The 18,996-nt window shown below is 36.4% G+C and overlaps 1 protein-coding gene across 9 annotated transcripts in view; it reads right to left on the bottom strand.

The window, feature by feature from the left end:
• acot7 (acyl-CoA thioesterase 7) overlaps nt 1-18,996 on the bottom strand; it is a 96,941-nt gene that overhangs the window by 67,082 nt on the left and 10,863 nt on the right. For 5 of the 9 annotated variants that reach the window (XM_079637374.1, XM_079637372.1, XM_079637379.1 and 2 more), the window contains exons 4-7: nt 7,975-8,066; nt 6,966-7,080; nt 6,540-6,554; nt 6,249-6,335 (exon numbers count right to left, since the gene is read on the bottom strand). In XM_079637374.1, coding sequence (XP_079493500.1) covers nt 6,249-6,335; nt 6,540-6,554; nt 6,966-7,080; nt 7,975-8,066 — 309 coding nt within the window. The remainder of the gene's footprint in view (nt 1-6,248; nt 6,336-6,539; nt 6,555-6,965; nt 7,081-7,974; nt 8,067-18,996) is intronic. The other 4 variants (XM_079637375.1, XM_079637373.1, XM_079637380.1 and 1 more) reach the window with 1 other exon arrangement.

Raw genomic sequence — 18,996 nt, 5'->3', positions numbered from 1 at the left:
AGCCCACCCACCGACTCTATACACGATGTGATTGGCCTGACTAGAGTTTGGATTTTCCAGCTCAAAAGCCAACAGAGAGTTGCTAGACTACCCTGGCTGAAAAATTAATTTTGCTGCCGCTAGGGTGTGTCTAGATTTCTAGGCTAACATTTCTGCATTCTCTAGGATAATTTGGGACCTCTCCTATAGCTTATTGTATCTCCAGCAGTGGAGAATGCCCTTTTAGAAGGGGTAGAATATGCTTGAACACACATGTAACATCCAGACCAGTGAAACATAATATTTTTAAAATCAGTTTGAATGATTGATTCATAAAGACTTCATTTGTTTCTAGCAGTTAAACAGAACTGCATGCGTCTTGTGGAAGAACATTGTAGCCGAAGCTACTTCTCTCTGTTTATGTCTATGACGTGGGTAAGTACGATTCCTCATCGGGCCAAGGAAATCAATGATGTTCATTTGCAGTTTGCACATTATTCTCTTTGATATTATTGCTCAGTTTACTTTTATATTGTGCATAGTTTTTTTTATATTTATTTGTATTTAAATGTTTGAGGTCATTTTTGTTATTTAAAAAGTTATTAAAGTTACTGAGTGGACAACACAGAAGTTTGTTTATCTTTTTAACCTGTTACTCTTGTGCAATTAAAATTACGTTGATAATACCGTATACCGTGATAAAGCTCAATCAATTAATCGCAGCATGAAAATTTGATACCGGCACATGCCTAAAATATAATGCTTTAAACAATACTTTTCACAATTCGTTAATCTCGATAGCTGTAATAATAAAAACGTAGTAAAAGTTTAACAGAGAGTTCCACATGTAAAACTAGCTATTTCATATGCAAGCATGTAAGCCAATCACAGCAGCGGGTGCACAGAAGTCTCACAGCATACACACCCCTTAAAACAGAGCGTTCAAATCAGAGGCTAAAATCAGGCTTGGAAAAATGGCTTTTATTTTTTAATTATGACAATTTTTTATGTAAAAATCTTGTTAACATTATAAGGGCACCCCAGGCAACATTATAAAATATGGCAATAAAACAATCCAGTTCATGACCCTTTTAAAATTGAACATATGGCTTCGGCAGGCATGTATTATAATACCAAGCGGGGCAGCGGTTCTCTGAGCCCTCACTAACTCTACAGTGCTCCACAAATTTTCCAATGTTAATCTGTGGTGAAAAACGGAACTGCAGTGCGCTCTAATTGAGAGCCATTGGGATAGATTTCAGACTGCCGCACTTATTTATTTCAATGTTACCTTATGTAAACCTTGCTCCAGACCAAGACGATATCAATCTGCTTCAGCTATTTGTATATTAGTCTGCATCAGGTAAGTAACTACTTGGCATGTCTGTTCTTCCTATGTGGAGCAGCATATCAAATTAATGAAAAAAAGTATAAATTCTTCAGTTTTGTGAACCGAACATGTGAATAGTTCGGTTGTGTTTGTTTTACGTTTGAGAATAGATATGACTCTTTTTCTCACTTGAATTCATTTGCAACTAGTAATATTCTAAAGCAACTCTCAGAGGCAACAAACACTACATTAAGGCAATTCTAAGATAGCATTCTCATGTGCCGTGACTCGTGTGTGCTTAAAGCCTGTCAATCAACATTAGAGCACCATCCTCAGGCTGAAAAACGCAACCTCTGCCAAAAGTGATCAGCGGTTAGAATATAAAGCTTATAAAATTGTATGATAAACTAGCGCCTAGACCTAGAATCTGCCCTACCTAAATTGTAATGTAGTCAAAACACCTTTTGTCCACATCAGGAGTTGCTTTATTGAAAAGTACTTAGACTGACTAGGGACATGAATATACCATCTCACAATATGATTTTAATTATTGCAAGATCTAATGTTTTTGCTTTGCTAAAATGAGCATTAACATATAATTATAATAACTGCACATTTGCATTGAGAATGAACGGGCAAGCACAGCACTCATTTCTTAGTCATCCAACAGTTTTCCATGGCAGTCTCAGAGAACCAGATTCATGATGATAAAGGGATATTCTCCCATAAAAGATCAATGGAAAAGAAGGTGGATTATGGCTACAGTGATAGGTGATGCATAATTTCTATGTCAGCTGGTTATATCTTGTTGATTGCGTTTTTTTAAATTGAGGTAAAAGCCACACAAAGAACGGACTTGAGTTCTTGTGGAGACCGGTCTCGCTACGCTACCTTGAAAGAACGAACTAGGAAGGACACAAAACGCATCTTTTCTGAGAATTGAAATGTGCTTTGATCTTGTTGCTGACTGTCCACCCAAAAATGAAAATGCGGTCATCAATTACTCACCCACGTCATTCCAAAGACTTTTGTTCATCATTGAAACACAAATGAAGATAGTTTAACGAAATCTGAGATTTCGGTCCCTCCATTGAAAGTGTATTCACACAAAACTCTGACACTTCAAAACGTTCATGAAGAGATCGTAAAAGAAATCCAAATGAATCTAACGGTTTAATCAGTCTTCTTAAGAGACACAATCACTTTATATGATTAACATATTTAATTTAGGCTGTTATTCATTGATCAGCTAACATACATGGATCACTCAAATTTGATAAATGGGAGCTCAAGCATGCTTGATGAGGAAGAACCAATGAGGTTCATTCTTGTGTGTCACACCAGCATGTTTAAGCTTCTGCAAGATCCAATGAGGTTTGTAATTGATGACAGAATTTTTATTTTTGGATGAACTATCCCTTTAAGTAGTGTGACAGCACCACCCAATGCACAATAAATAACACCACAAACAAATGTCATATCCAACTAAAATATTTACATTATTTTCATATAATTTTATCTTTTCATTTTACCACGTGTGTAGAGGAGTATGCATATTTAATGTGTATATTTCATGTTTTGTCAATAATAAGCCAATAAAATGTACTGCAGGCTTTCTCCAGGTCATTATTTATTAAATTATTTAATAGAGTTCTGAGATTACTAACACTTCTCTCAAGTCTGCATTCAACACATCATCAATATCAAAACACATCCAGGTACTTTCATGCATCAATTCAAAAACAAAACAAACAAACCTAGGAGCTTCAAAATGCTAAACTTGCAGCCGCAATGCTAGAGTTGTGAATGGTTTTCAGGGTGTTGCTGTGCAGTTGCTAATGTGTTTCCGAGTGGTTGTTGGTGCATTGCGGTGTGGATGCTAGTGTGTTCTGGGTTAGTGGTTATGGTCCACTTCCAAGATTGTATGATATCCATGTCACTAGCAAGGGTGTTTTCTTAGTAGACAAAAAAAACTAGCAAGGGCGTTTTCATGCTTTATTATGAAATATGATTTATTTTTTTGTTGCATAAAACATATCTAAAATATAACAGCTACACTAGCTAATAAAATATGCATCTTCTGCCTCCCTGGAGATCATTATATTCTCAGTGAGCTCTTATAAAGCATGTCATGAATTTGAGAGGGAACTGCTACAGTAGATACAGAAAATAGTCAGTCTCCATTGCACTACAACTGGCTGATTATCCTAACAATGCAATAATGCCTGCCTATTATGCTCACAGTCAGTCCACAAATCAACCTCACTGGGTCAAACAGGCAGAAATGAACTAATTACAAAGTAAACACTTCACCCACTCACTTTCAGCCCAATCTGAATCAAATAAACTTGAATTACTGATCTGAGATTGATGTAGTTTTTAGTGAGCTCTCAGTTCTCTCATTTTCAGACGTCCTCCCATTTCTTCAAATTATTGATGCACCACTACGTTTTTTTAACCCTCCCTTCCTTCTTACAAACATGTGATAAATTCACTGTATGATTGCGAGTGTGTGTGTGTGTGTGTGTGTGTGTGTGTGTGTGTGTGTGTGTGTGTGTGTGTGTGGCATACCAGTTTTAAAACCTCAATTGTTGGGCTTGAGCTTAGTGCTTAGTTGAGCCAAAAAATTTAATAAATTAAATAAAAATGTCTGGTAGGAGACATTTTAAAGATCTAAAATTAAGGTTTAGATGTAACTGTATGTGTAAAATATTCCCTGTTACAACATTTACATGGACTGTGCTGCTGATGTTCTTGTGTTTATGTAACTCATTCAGGTCAGTGAGTTGACTTCTTGTCATGCATGTATAAACGGGGCAGTGGTGGTTACAGCTAACCCTCTACATTGCAAGTAGTAAATGCAACTAAATGTAGTTCTACTGTAGGCTTCTAAATAATGTCTGTCATTAGCCACTGGCTAAAACTTGTTCGATTTCACTCGACTGTCTTAGAGGATAGGAACCCGTTTAGAACATATATTTTCACTGCGTATTGTATCATATGACCGCCTACACTAGAACACTCTGATTGAGTGTTAGTGATGGGTCGCTCATAAACGAGTCGTTCATTTAAAATGACTATTTTTTTCCCTCACATGCAAAGAGAGAAAAAGCGAGAGAGTCTTACATACACATAGAATGATGCGCTAAATGAAAATGGCATTTTTTTGTTTCGTTTTTTATTATTATTATTAGTCTGAATAATCTACTAGATATACAGTATTTGTTTACAGACACAATAGTTAATATGACCAATAGTTTCTTAAGCATTACCACTAGTCAATCATTTTCCAAGTAAATATGACACAGGCATTCGTCAATTGAATTCATACATGGTTGCAAGGGTGTAACTTTGGTTTGAGAAGTGGGAGGACACATAATGTTTTCCATTTGAATCCCATTTCCTGCATTTACATACATTTAGGGACTATGGTGATACAAATCCGGGAAATAATTTGATTATAATGATCAATTCTGCCAAAAAGAATAGTAGGCTACTAAACTATGTATAAGAAAAAGATGTCTTACTTTCTTTATTGTTTAATAGGGGACGATCGGCAAGACTTTAGATAATCAATTTATAAAGTCACTGACAGCACTTTTGTCTTGTCGCGCTTTAATGGTTTAAAAGCATTTGCGTGAATAAGAGCGTGATCATATAATGCTAGCTAAAGGATGACAGAAAAAACGGATGCTGCGTTAAATATTTAAATGCGTAAAAGCGGGACAAAAAAATAAATAAATCGCATGCGTTAACGTTGACAGCACTACTTGTCATACATTGCTGATAGAAAATGCTGCGGTTTAAAGTGGACTCGTTTTCATGGTAGGCCTACAAAGAATGGTTTTTTTTAGTAGGCTACACAGAATGTTCTACATTAAATATTTAGCTAACAGTCTGAAGTTACCAAGCAGCAGTGTATATTAACGTTAGCTCTAACATCAACAGGTGTAGACAGAAAATATGATTGTCCTGACCTGATCTAATTCACTGAATCAACTAACTCACATCTCCTTTCTTTCTTTTCCGCAACCGCTATACCTGCCCATTAGAACTTTCAGTGAGCTATTTTGAGCGAGCGTTTTCAATTCATTCCTATGGAAGTCGAGCTTCACACTCGCGCAGTGCATTGTGGGACTGACAGCGAACTGGAGAAAGCTTTGAGAGCGGAATTTATGCAAATATAAAGCGAAAAATGCAGTCGGCAGCAAATCGCTGTGAAGTTCGGGATGTGACGTCTGTCTTGAGAGTTTACAAATATGCAGATTGTGCCAGATTTAGATTTAGTTGTTTACAAATAAGATGCTTACAGTTGTTATATATGTAAAATATTTTATTTTGGATGTGTTCATTGGGATTATACTGGCTGGGTTTATAAAAGTTTATAAAATTGAGAGGATATCTTTACTTGGGTCATTTGAAAACAAAGCTTGTCTATTTCCAAATGTAATCGCGTGCATCTCTGATGATTAAATTGTCCGTATGTTGAAAAAAACGTAGATTAAAACCATGGCAATGACGCTATGCGGTTAAAAACCATAACAAACGACTTTGAAAGTGGGGGGGATGCAATCAGGATTTTGAAAAGTGGGGGGACATGTCCCCATAGGAAATTACACCCATGCATGGTTGCCAAGTTTTAGTTATAATTACTACCAGACCACTCTCGGATTTAAACAAAATGACAGATTTCCAACTGAAATAGAACCTCACAAGTGACCGATTTGAAATTCATGGGAAGCAACTTTACCAAGTGTCACCCATATATGGCAGACAAATAGCGCACCAGAGACTTCACTAACATTCACAGTAGATAACAACAGTCTAATGTTAGCATGTTTCTAAAATGACTCTAAACACTTTTATCAGAACTATTTAAAACTGTTTGAATAGAAATAATAAAGTGTAATAATCATAAAAGTGTTATTAAATTGATTACCTCCATGTACAAAGCCATGCAGCGTGCAGTCAGATGGGCCAACGAGGTGGATCAGACTTGACTGACTAAATGCAACAGTGTAGGGCTCTAAGGAAAAAGAGAAAATGGAGTAAAAACAATAAAATATTATTAATATCATTTAATATAAAAGATCTGCAACAACAAAAATCATTCCCGGAGACATTAAATAAATACATACATACTGTACATACATTCATACAGTACATACATATATAGGCTACTCCTGGATGTATTATTTGACAGTTCTTTGAAAATAACATGTATACATACCCTTTGTCTGTCTATCTGTGCAGCATCAGAGCAAAATAGCATAAAATTATGTCAAAATGAGACTCTTCATAAAACTCTTAGTGATAGATGAAATGTCCAACAAGCAGTATTCACTATATCAACGACAAAAATATTAAACATGCTAAGGAATTATGATGTTTGTTGGACGTGTACTATAGAAACACCATGTTTTTGAATATATAGACAATAGTACCATACTAAATTCTTTTTCTAATCATTCAATATTATGGTATCAAAGTACCATGGTATTACCACCACCTGATACTATTACTGTACTATGTTATTGCCAGTGCTTTTTGCTAAATATTGACCCGGATGTGGTCAATCCATATGATCCCTAACACATCAAACACATGAGTTCAATGAGGATAAGGATGTGTAATGACATGAAGGAGGAAGTGTTACCTGGAAGAGAGACAGACATGATGATCTCACCATTCCTCTCTTTGGTCTCTAATCGCTCTAATTTCTGAGCCTCATATCTCTTTTTTCCTGCTTCCTCCTGCTCTGAGCTGGAGTACTGCAATGGACAAAAACATGTCAGCAGAAAGATTGACAAGTAACTCATTTGTAAAAAGAAAGAAAGTCAACAAGATTGACAAATGTTGGTGAATAGAAGCTAAATTATTTGGCAAAATAACATTTGAGTAATCTCTAATTGTACATTCTGACGTAAACTACCAGAACTTTGAGATAAACTACTTGTTCTTACAATATGTGAATAGTGACAATAATAAAATATAGATAAATCTTGAAATTTGAATCGATACAAAGTGTATGTCCTAATGTCACTCCTTAGAGAAGATACAATGGGTCTCATTCACTATTTGGATTATTTCGTATTTGTCTGCACAGAACTTCTCACGAAAAATCCCCGCCTAATTCACAACACGTGTGAATGTACATGAATTTGTTCTTATCCTCTTTCTAATGTTAGGGAACTTGGAGTATTCTAAATGTGACCACGTGCACATGGTTATGAACCATCTCCATATTAGGGGTTTCTGCACAACCTTTCCTTTACAGCCTTTCGTCGCTCTCTGCAGACGCGCTCTAATGCCAAGTGAGTCATTCTCAAAACCAGTGAAATACCAATAAACACAAAATATCAAAAATATTTTTTACAGACCCACATTACAGACCTCGGATTAGCCAGCTGTACATATGCATATATCTGCTGCTTTATTCAGGGAAACCTTGCAGCAGAAGATATAACGCAGCTTTTCTTACTACTTTGCTGTATAAGATCAAATTATATTGTATTATTTTATAATATAATATAATTATAGTTGTGTTAAGATGAAATATAATTTTTTAACATGATAAGGCCGCACAGAGTAAGTGCGTACAAATTTGTGCGTACGCATGCTTAGTGAACGAGACCCAATGTGTTTACTGATGTACAGACTCTTACCTCAATAGGAGGAACTTCGATGATTTTGGTCACATTTTGAAGGGAGAGTGGGACATACCACAGTGTTGCCTTGTTGGTCAGTTTTTTGGTACCTACGAAAATGCAACAAATAATATCAGCATAATTAGAAGTGAATATGAACTAAAAAATCTCTTCAAATTCAGTGCATTTTGTCACATAAAGAGTGATGTAAAATAAAACAAAGTATAGTAATTGCAAACAGGGCCATCGCTAGAGGGGCAAAGGATGGTGACGATTATAGGGGGCTTTCAGGGGGTCCCTGCGATTTCAACCAAAGGGGGGGGCCTAGGAGACCCTAGTTATAGTAAGTGTGACAAGTTTGTTGCATTTGAGGTTCTCCAAAAAGCACAGGAGCTGCTGAGAATTTTTTCTAAAAGGTCATAAAAAGTTACCGCCAAAAAAAAACGCCGGAAAACATTTCCAATAACCAGAAAAGACCATATCTTCCAAAAAACTCTTAGGGAAGTGATACGTTGCCACTAAGTTCCTGGTGTTGTCATGGAGACTTCAGCATCTCATAGTGAAGCTGGTTTGCTCTCTAAAGAGCAAGTGAGGCTATTTTGGGTAGGCTGTGTTTATTAGACACAAGAGAGATTTGAGAGAGGAAAACTATGTGCTTGAACGGATAAGTACACAATTAAGGCCGTCACAGAGAACGGCAAACCCTGAATTAATGAAACTATCAATGAGTGTGATAATGACACACCAAACATAAGGAAATTCTGGATTTAATTAACATTCTAAAATCTTGAGATTTTTAAGGCATTGTATTTATGCATACCCCCCCTCTCCCCCTCTTGAGAGATCCTCTTAAGTTAGATAGAATGTTAAATTGATAATAGTACTAAGAATCATAATAATTTTGTTTTCCAAGTAATGCCTGGATGCTATAGAAACTATTTATAATTTTAAACTCTCGGCATGGGGCCGTAGACTGTCCATGTTGATACTCAATTTTGACAAAGTTGCAAGGTTACAATTCAGAGACTAATATGGCGGATAAATAAAAGCCGTTTCTTCTACATTTTATGAACACAAAACAAATAATTTAAGACTGAACTGTACCAATTCAGCAGAAAGAGGAGGATTAATTCTGACAGACTGCTTTTGGGAATATCATTTGCATTTTACACACTGTTGAAGTCATCCAGACAAGCCGGTTGCTATGACAACAATGCAGGGATTCTGCGGCTACCATGGCAAGAGAATGGCTTCTCTAATTGGTTTCCACAGCAGCTTGTCTAATGGTTCTACACAGCAGGCTATTTACATGTTCTCCACAAGCAACGAATCATGGGCAAAAAAGCTCTCTCACTGGACAGATGAAGTCAGATACCATAGTATAAGTATAACATTTTTGATTTTGAATAATATTTTCTTACAGTAAAAGTGTAAAATGTAGATTTACTATCAGTAACTCCTGCTTTATTCTCAAAAGTGCTCTGAAGAAGGTAGAATTAAAAATTTTGGTAAAATATATAATGTACAACAGGAAGAAATAGGCACATTCAGTCCTGGAATGCTGATGTCCTGGAGAGTTTAGCTCCAACCCTGATAAAAAAAATTAAAAAATAACTAACCTGCCAGTAGCTTTCTAGTACAGAAGACATTGATTAGCTTGTTCAGGTGTGCATGATATGGTTGGAGGGAGCTAAACTCTGCAGGCTGAAGTTGCCCATCCTTGATGTACCGTAGAATCTAAAATTGTAAATATATTTAAAAATTTCACCTCATGATTTACACATTTTTAAATATCTGGTACAGGGTAAAATCTAGGTCTGATATACTACAGAGAAAAAAATTATATCATAATATAATAAAATATAATATCATATAATAAAATATTAATATATGAATCCCCAGCTTCATAGTAGTGACTGTAGTGAGTAGTCTAGCTACCTACTGCAAAGTAGCTTAGGTTACACCAATAAAAGACATTTTGAGGTATATCTTTAAGGAAATAGCTTTTATCTGACAAATTTATCTCTTAGCAACAAACATTATTCCATCTAACAACTTTTTGAAGAGTGGTGGTTTTAATGCTGATTTACACTAATTCAACTTCATTTTATCCAATTACTAATACGTGCATTTCCTTTGTACAGACTGTGCTGACTTTAGATAAGAAAAAAGTCTGCTGAGAGTAATCTAATAAATGTTTTTTTAGTGACTTGCGTCTACCAGAGTAGTTTGGTCTTGATTACGATCTTAGACTTTCCATTACTGCCAGCCAACATTTTAATCACTGGTTTCAGTATGGAGCCATTGGTCAGATACAAGAGAAAAGACGTGTGCAGTACAAGTGCGTACAGAACTTGAGTGATTGCAGGTGTGCTGTACAATTTGTTTAGAGATGGAGTAGCTTTTAAAGGTTCTGCCAACCATTTTTTGCAGTATACCCACCCACCTATTGAACTTTTCTCAAGTTCAATTTAGATTTGAATCTACATTAACTATTAAATTGTATTTTTATCGGAGGACAGGTGGTTTATGTCTACTATACATTTGATTAAATGAGGTGATAAACGGGTATATTGTGTATCAGTTTTCCTAAACCACAATTTTATTTAATATAAAAAAGTCTGGGGTATTATGACTTTTTACTTTAATGAATATTTCATTAGGGTCGGTTTATTAAGTAAATGTCTGCATTGGAACTTTGGCACAAGTGCGGACATTATAAAGCTACATCATATTTATACGAAGACGTAATTAAGTCTTACTTAAGTGGTTCAAAAACACTCTTCAGTTCAACTGATTGCATTTAATACAAATATAAACTAATACATTTTCACTTAATTGCAATTAACATGAAATTTAGTGTCCGGAAACATTACATTCAGTTTAAGTAATCTTTAAGTATGCTAAACTTGTACTTTTTTTTTTTACAAGGAATACGTAGCTTTGCTATGTTAAAAATGTAAATTTAAACATACATCAGTCTAATTACTAACTGATTGTTCATTTGACAAATTTATAGTTAAATATACAAATCTGCAAGAAGTAAGCTAAATCTAGCAAACCTTTCACCATCTGGGGACATTGTCAATTGGAAATCCAATTCACAAATGCATAGCATATATTTTAATTATAAAAGACAAAAGCATTAGGCAGGTCTTTTAGGGGTATGTATGGTTTGTGTTGGAATTAGAAGTATTTATATTTAGCTTCATACAGCATTTATAATTAGCTTCATTTATAATTAAAAGTGGGAGAATATAAAATATACAGTGTATAATCAACGTCTATCATATGTCCTTATTTAGATAAGTTGGTAAATGTGTTTGTTTAACAGAGAGAGTGATGGACTGAGAGCAAATGTGTTCATTTTAATGTGATTTTGCATTTGTATAAACACGTGTGTAGATGGCTGCCCTGCCGATGCAATCATCACGGCCCCTGCATTCCGAGTCTGGAGACCCCTAAGGAGTGTGAGCGAGACGAGGCTGACAAGATTGGCCCTGACTGTGTGTGTGTGTGTGTGTGTGTGTGTGTGTGTGTGTGTGTGTGTGTGTGTGTGTGTGTGTGTGTGTGTAACCCAAGAGAAGAGTCATGTGATGGCCTAGCCTGAGTTCACACATGTATATAAACAGACACAAACACATACCCAGCCTTTAAATGTGTGTCAGACAAGGAAACAAAGGTTTATGGAAAGATTTTTTGCCAGAACATTGCCTCTTTGCTGTATATTAATGCTATGTAAAGAATATGTAATGCTGAAGACAATGTATGAATGTTGTATGGAAAAAAAACCTGTATATTTTGCAAAAAGAGAGTTACATAGATGGTGTCGACAGTATTAGTTCAGCCCTCAATGATGATAGTTAATGTTGCTATTATGCACTTAGGTGGCAGCAGTTTATTATTAACCATGTTAATGAAGCCAGCCAATAATAGCGCAAAGAGTGTATGAACGAGGGCATAAAGGGGAAGTGATTTCCAGGCCACGGTTCATTTACATTCTTGGATGCATGCATGCATATTTATTGACAAGCAAAACAACTTTAATGTGTTTTTGTCTGTCTATACATGCAGGTACTGCTTTTGGTGGGCAAAGAGCAAAGGTTTTTCTCTATATTCTGTTTCAATTCTAGAGGAAGACACTGCGTTTGCAGAGTAGACTGCTTTCCTATGCAGGTATCGCTCTGCCACTGCCGCCTGTGTTGGTGACGCGTGACGTTAACTTAACATGACAGAAGCACATAAAGTATGCCCCCATTCCACTCGCTTCCCTGCGGCTCAGCACGAGCCTTTAAAGGGGCAGCACTGAGACACCCTGAGAACACTCCACAGAGCCGCCTTAACACAACACGCTAAGGACAATGACTGATTAACATGTACAGAGCTTGAAAAGGAAACATTGATTGTGTGGACTGCTGATTACATTGGATAAATTATGGAATATAGCCATTGCTAGTCAATGAATAATTAAAAAGCTTTATAGTCGTTTAACTTTAACAGCATCACTTCACTTAAAGCCTCTGTATACACTGCATTATATATAGGTCTTCATGCAATATAATGCATTCATAATGCTTATAATGCACTTAATAATCAGTTCTTCCACAGAAGTGCTTGTCTATACATAATAGTTACACTTTTTGATAGTATAATGCAGTAAGACACTATAAAGGCGTAAGCATTAATAAGTATTATAATGTATTATAACTGTCGTTACAGTTATTTTTTTAAATATATAATGCATTACAATGTGTAAAGGCATAATGAGTTAAAGTGTTATGAATATTCAGTGAAGTGTTACTACTTTATCCAACCTTATCCTTTATCCAACCTTACCCGGATACGTACAGCACACTCACATTAAGCGTCAAGTACCGGTACTCAATATATATATTATGCCTATACACATTGTAATGCATAATATCTTTTCATAAATAATTATAACAACAATTGTAATACTTAAGAATTGATATACTTTATATAATATATATATATATATATATATGAATTAGGGCTGGGAGAATTAACCCGTTAATCTTTGTGATTAATTTGAGATGTTTAACGCATTTTAAAAAAAATAACGCAATTCACGCAACACTTTTTTGCCTCGTTTTAATGACTTTTAATGACTCTCGTTTATTGACGGCTGGTATTGCGAGTGTGCTGAACCAAGTCACCCTGTCATGATGGAGAAGGACAAGGATGGAGTTTTAGGAGGAATGTTTGCATTTAAAAAGTTGCCTGATGGCGCTGATGTTTGGTGTGTCATTATCACACTACATTTGGCTGAAAGAGAAAATACTATAGGCCGAAAATACAAGCTCCCCTCCGTGTTCGGCGCTCACGTTTCATTCTCGCGCATCTTGTTTAGTAAACTCACGAGCGGGTCTTTTCCGCTCTGTGTGTGCGCCGCGCTCTCGCGTTCTCGGTTCCGTGTGTGTGTTTGTCGGCGCGCTGCGCTCTCTGTTCAATGTTCCGCTCCGTGTTTGCGCAGCGCATTCTGCTCTGCTCGGCCCAAGTGCTGTGAAATGTACCGATCACGCACTGGAAAAAGCAAAGTCCGCTCAAATAACGTGAAATTTCTCAGAGCAGAGACTTCTGTTTGCAATAGCCCTACTGAGCTTGTATAGCCATACTGGGCAACAATGGTAAAATGACCTGCTCTGATTACATGCTCTGGTAATAGCTTTGTAGGACTATACTATACTATACTATACACTATACTAGGCCTTCACAGGGGAGAGACTAGTTGACATTTCAGGACTGCGTTGTCGTCGTGTCCAGGCGCATGTCCTTCATCAGATCTGGATACGGCCTGGATCCGGCGGACTGCGGTAAACCTTGGGGTAAACCTTAAGAGAGCAGCCAGAAATAATGGAGCGCTTTTATCACATTGCATGGAGAGAGAACACGATTGTGTACAGAAAGGCCTTAAAAACTGCTAGATCTGCTTATTTGTCAACCCTCTTAGAAGAAAACAAACAAAACCCTAGGTAGATATTTAAACTGGTTTAGATCATCGTACCTATCAGACCGTTACCATTTTGTCCATCTGTGTTAGGCCCTCTGCTATTCTCAATTTATATGCTGCCACTTGGTAATATTAAAAGAAAACATGGAATAAGTTTCCACTGTTATGCTGATGACACTCAATTATATATTTCATCTTGACCAGATGATAACACTAAATTATCTAAAATGACAGAGTGTGTTAAAGATATAAAATATTGGATGACGTGTAATTTTCTTCTATTAAATTCAGATAAAACGGAGGTATTACTGATTGGTCCAAAAAACTGCCCGCAAAACCTCTTACAATACAACCTTAATCTAGAAGGACGTCCTGTTACTTTATCCTCTACAGTAAAAGACCTGGGTGTTATACTAACTAGACCGTAACTTGTCTTTTGAAAATCATATTTCAAATGTCACAAGAACAGCCTTTTTCCACTTTATAAATATTGCTAAGCTACGCAACATGCTATCTGTTTCTGATGCAGAAAAGTTAGTTCATGCATTCATGACCTCGAGACTAGATTACTGTAATGCTCTATTATCTGGTTGTCCTGCATCCTCAGTAAACAAGCTACAGTTAGTCCAAAATGCAGCCGCTAGAGTTCTTACTAGGTCAAGAAAATATGATCATATAACACCAATTTTATCATCTCTACACTGGTTACCTATTAAGTTCCGTATCAATTACAAACTATTGCTACTGACCTATAAAGCCCTAAATGGTTTAGCTCCTGTGTATTTAAGGGATCTTCTATCACCCTACAATCCATCGCGCTCTTTAAGATCGCTAAATTCGAGGCTTCTGGTCGTACCTAGGATAACTAAGTCCACTAAAGGAGGGAGGGCGTTTTCACATCTAGCTCCTAAACTCTGGAATAGCCTTCCTGATATTGTCCGAGGCTCAGACTCGCTCTCCCAGTTTAAAACTAGATTAAAGACGCATCTCTTTAGCCAAGCATTCACATAATGCATCTCATACCTTTTATACTACAGTTAAATCAGATCAAATACATTAATATTATGAACAGCAGCTACGCTAAATATTTCCCATCTGCCTTTTTTGTTGTTATCTCGGGGCGCCTGTCCCGAGATAACTCAAATAGAGTTCGTCAGCTCCAGTTATGTATCCAGCCTCTCATGGAGACTTCAGATGCCCCAACGCCTGTGAAGAGACGACCCAACGCCGGCGATATGTTATGCCCTAAATTTATACATGATTAACTAACTGTATTTTTGTATGTACATTTCTGAAATGCATTTTCTGTAAAGCTGCTTTGAAACAATATGTATTGTGAAAAGCGCTATACAAATAAATTTGAATTGAATTGAATATCTGAAACAATGGCTAAATTAACGAGAAATAAAGCTTCAACCCCAAATGTTTCCAAACAGCACAGCAGTAATGACTTCATTAACTTCATTACTTACAAGATTGATAATATTAGGAAAAAAATTATAACTATGCAACCGCCTACTACAGTTTCGCAAAAATTCGATTCATTCATTGTTATAGGAGAGGAAGAACTTTTTAAACTCGTTAAATCATCTAAATCGACAACATGTACTGTATGTTAGACCCTATACCGACTAAGCTACTGAAAGAGATGCTTCCAGAGGTCATAGATCCTCTTCTTAATATTATTAATTAATCTTTGCCATTAGGATACGTACCAAAAACTTTTAAGCAGGATATAATTAAACCGCTTGTTTAAAAAAACGCAACTTGATCCTAGAGAATTAGTCAATTACAGGCCAATCTCAAAATCTACCCAACTCTGTCAAAGATACTAGAAAAGGCAGTATCCTCACAACTATGTTCCTTTCGTCCTCGAGCCACCAGGCACTGTTGTTGTGCGGATGAGCAGGCCGGAGTGTGTTAAGGGTTTTCTGTTAGAACGGTGTCGTGTAATTGGTGCCTAAGTTAATAACTAATGATCTTTGCAGTAATTGAAGTGATTCAAGTAAATCAATCAAAACTAACTTTAGTTGAACAATAACTTTATTCTAGAGCTGCTGTAAAACCAAAACAATTTATGTTCCCTAAATTTCCTATTATCACTGTAAAGCTTTTAAACAATCTATATTGTTAAAAGCACTAAATAAATGAAGGTGACATGACTTTCTTTTGATTTTGATATGACCCAGACATGTTTTGTACTGGTTTTGTTCAATTCATTGTGTGACGAGATGCTCTGCTCCCATGTTTTGAATTAATAGAATTTAGGTTAATTGAAAGAGCTTAACACCTATAAATAGCCTCTTATCGTTCCGGTCGAGATCAACCCAGGGGTTCTCCTTTCCACTACTATGTTCCTTTTTAGAAAGAAATGGTATCTGCAAGGATTTCCAATCAGGATTTAGACTATACCATAGTCCTGAGACAGCTCTCATTAGTCACAAATGATTTGCTCTTATTATCCGATCGTGGTTGTATCTCTCTATTAGTTTTACTCGATCTTAGTGCTGCATTTGATACCATTGACCCCAAGATTATTTTAAATAGACTTGAAAATGATGTTGGCATTAGTGGAATTGCACTAGCATGGTTTAAATCATACTTATCTGACCGTTATCAGTTTGTAGCAGTAAATGAAGAGATGTCTTATCGATCTCAAGTTCAGTATGGAGTACCACAAAGCTCAGTACTAGGACCGTTGCTGTTCACTCTGTACATGCTACCCTTGAGAGATATCATTAGGAACCATGGTATTAGTTTTCACTGTTATGCTGATGATACTCAGCTCTATATTTCTTCACGCCCTGATGAAACTTACCAATTCACAAAATTAACAATGCATAGCTGATATAAAAAACTGGATGACTAGTCATTTCCTACTACTTAGTTCAGAAAAAAAACAGAGATTTGAATTATTGGACAAAAAAACATCCTCACGTAATAACCTAGAATACTGTCTACCTTGGCTGCTCTGTCAAGTCTTCGTCGTCAGTTAGGAACCTAGGTGTGCTCTTTGATACCAATCTTTCATTTGAAAGTCACATTTTTAGTATCTGTAAAACCGCATTCTTCCATCTTAAAAATATATCCAAGTTACAACATATGCTTTCAATGACAAATGCGGAACAGTTAGTTAATGTGATCATGACATCAAGGCTAGATTATTGCAATGCTCTTATGGTTGCTCTGCACGCATAATAAAAAAAAACTACAGCGGGTCAAAAACACAGCTGCTAGAGTTCTTACTAGAACCAGGAAATATGACCATATTAGCCCCACTAGTTGTCCTGAAGTGTCAACTAGTCTCTCCTGTGTGATGCCTCCTTCCCTTCCCTTTACCTCTGTACAGATAAAACATTGTCAAAATGATTCCGGTTCACATGGATAAGCGGAAGTTCCATAAAAATTCTGTATTATGAGGCCAGACAAGTCATTTGGTGAGGTCAATATGTAAAGAAAGATTAGACGCCTGCGCACATATATTCCAATGTGCATACCTATAGACTGAACAAGTCATACACATGTGCATGCGTCAGCGTTTTAACAGGTGCGCATTTTTTAAGTTTAAGCAGCGATGATAAAGTTTTGAAAAAAAATTCAACGCATGCACCTTGAAACCTATTTCAATATTTGCGTTCTCGAGCCACCAGGCACTGTTGTTGTGCGGATGAGCAGGCCGGAGCGTGTTAAGGGTTTTCTGTTAGAACGGTGTCGTGTAATTGGTGCCTAAGTTAATAACTAATGATCTTTGCAGTAATTCAAGTAATTCAAGTAAATCAATCAAAACTAACTTTAGCTGAACAATAACTTTATTCTAGAGCTGCTGTAAAGCCAAAACGATTTCTGTTACCTAAATTTCCTATTATCACTGTAAAGGTTTGAAACAATCTATATTGTTAAAAGCACTATATAAATGAAGGTGACTTGACTTTCTTTTGATTTTGATATGACCCAGACATGTTCTTTTACTGGTTTTGTTCAATTCATTGTGTGATGAGATGCTCTGCTCCCATGTTTTGAATTAATAGAATTTAGGTTAATTGAAAGAGCTTAACACCTATAATAGCCTCTTATCGTCCCGGTCGAGATCAACCCAGGGGTTCTCCTTTCCACTACTAACTTGAGGGCGATTTGATACTGGCTCCACACCTGTTTGTGTGTGTTCCTGAAATTGAGATTTCCTCTGGTAAGTCTTTATTAGCTTTTGGGCACTGCGTGTAATCTATAGAGTGAATATGATTTCATTGATTTCATAACATTGGGCATTCGTGTGGTCGTTTAATTTAGTTTCCTTGAAAGGTCTTTGGGAACTCTCCCCTCTGCTCTGTTTTCAGCATCGAGTGTGTTTGACGAATCGCCGTTGTCCCTGCGACTTATGGGTTGTTGTTTTTTTTAGTTGACTTTTATGTCAGTGTTCTTTTGTGTTGCATTTGGTCCGTGCCGAGCATTGCTCGGAACATGGTTGGGCCTTGGTTTTGTATTTTTTTCAGTAGGATTGCGTTTATGATTGGTTATTTGGATTTGAACTATAATATATAGTATTAATTTGTTTTTGTTTATTAATAAGTTTTTCCATGTTTTGATACTTTGATACTACTGTGAGTGGGATATGTAATTTATTATTCCCCAAGTCTTTCAGTTATAAGATTGTATTGGCTGTTTGTATATCATTTATGTATATATTTATTTTCAGTGAAACATTTTATTTGTGAGTTTGTATGAGTTAAATTTATTTGTGAGTTAAAGGGATACTTCACCTCTGTAAAGATAAATGTGTATTTCAAATGGGTCATTTATGTAGTAGAAATGTGAAATGAGCCTTCTAGACTGAGAAAAGCCAGAAAATGTATTTGTGGCTCATGTGGATGAAAAACAACAACTCCCAGAATTCACTGCCCTACGAGGCCACGCCTACCGGAAAGAGAGCACAGTTAGTTAAACAACAAGGCTAGGCTACTAGTGAGTCTCCTAGACAAGTCTGCCAGGGATTTCTAGATCGCCCAAAATGTCCAGGATTCGGCTTTTGCGTTCTACAGTCGCCATTCATTAGGTTTACTGTGGCGAGCAGG

The sequence above is a fragment of the Phoxinus phoxinus genome (genome assembly GCF_949152265.1).
Source record: "Phoxinus phoxinus genome assembly, chromosome: 15".
Classification (NCBI taxonomy): Eukaryota; Metazoa; Chordata; class Actinopteri; order Cypriniformes; family Leuciscidae; genus Phoxinus; species Phoxinus phoxinus.
The sequence above is the reverse complement of the archived record's forward strand: the minus strand, read 5'-3'. Positions and strand labels throughout refer to the sequence as shown.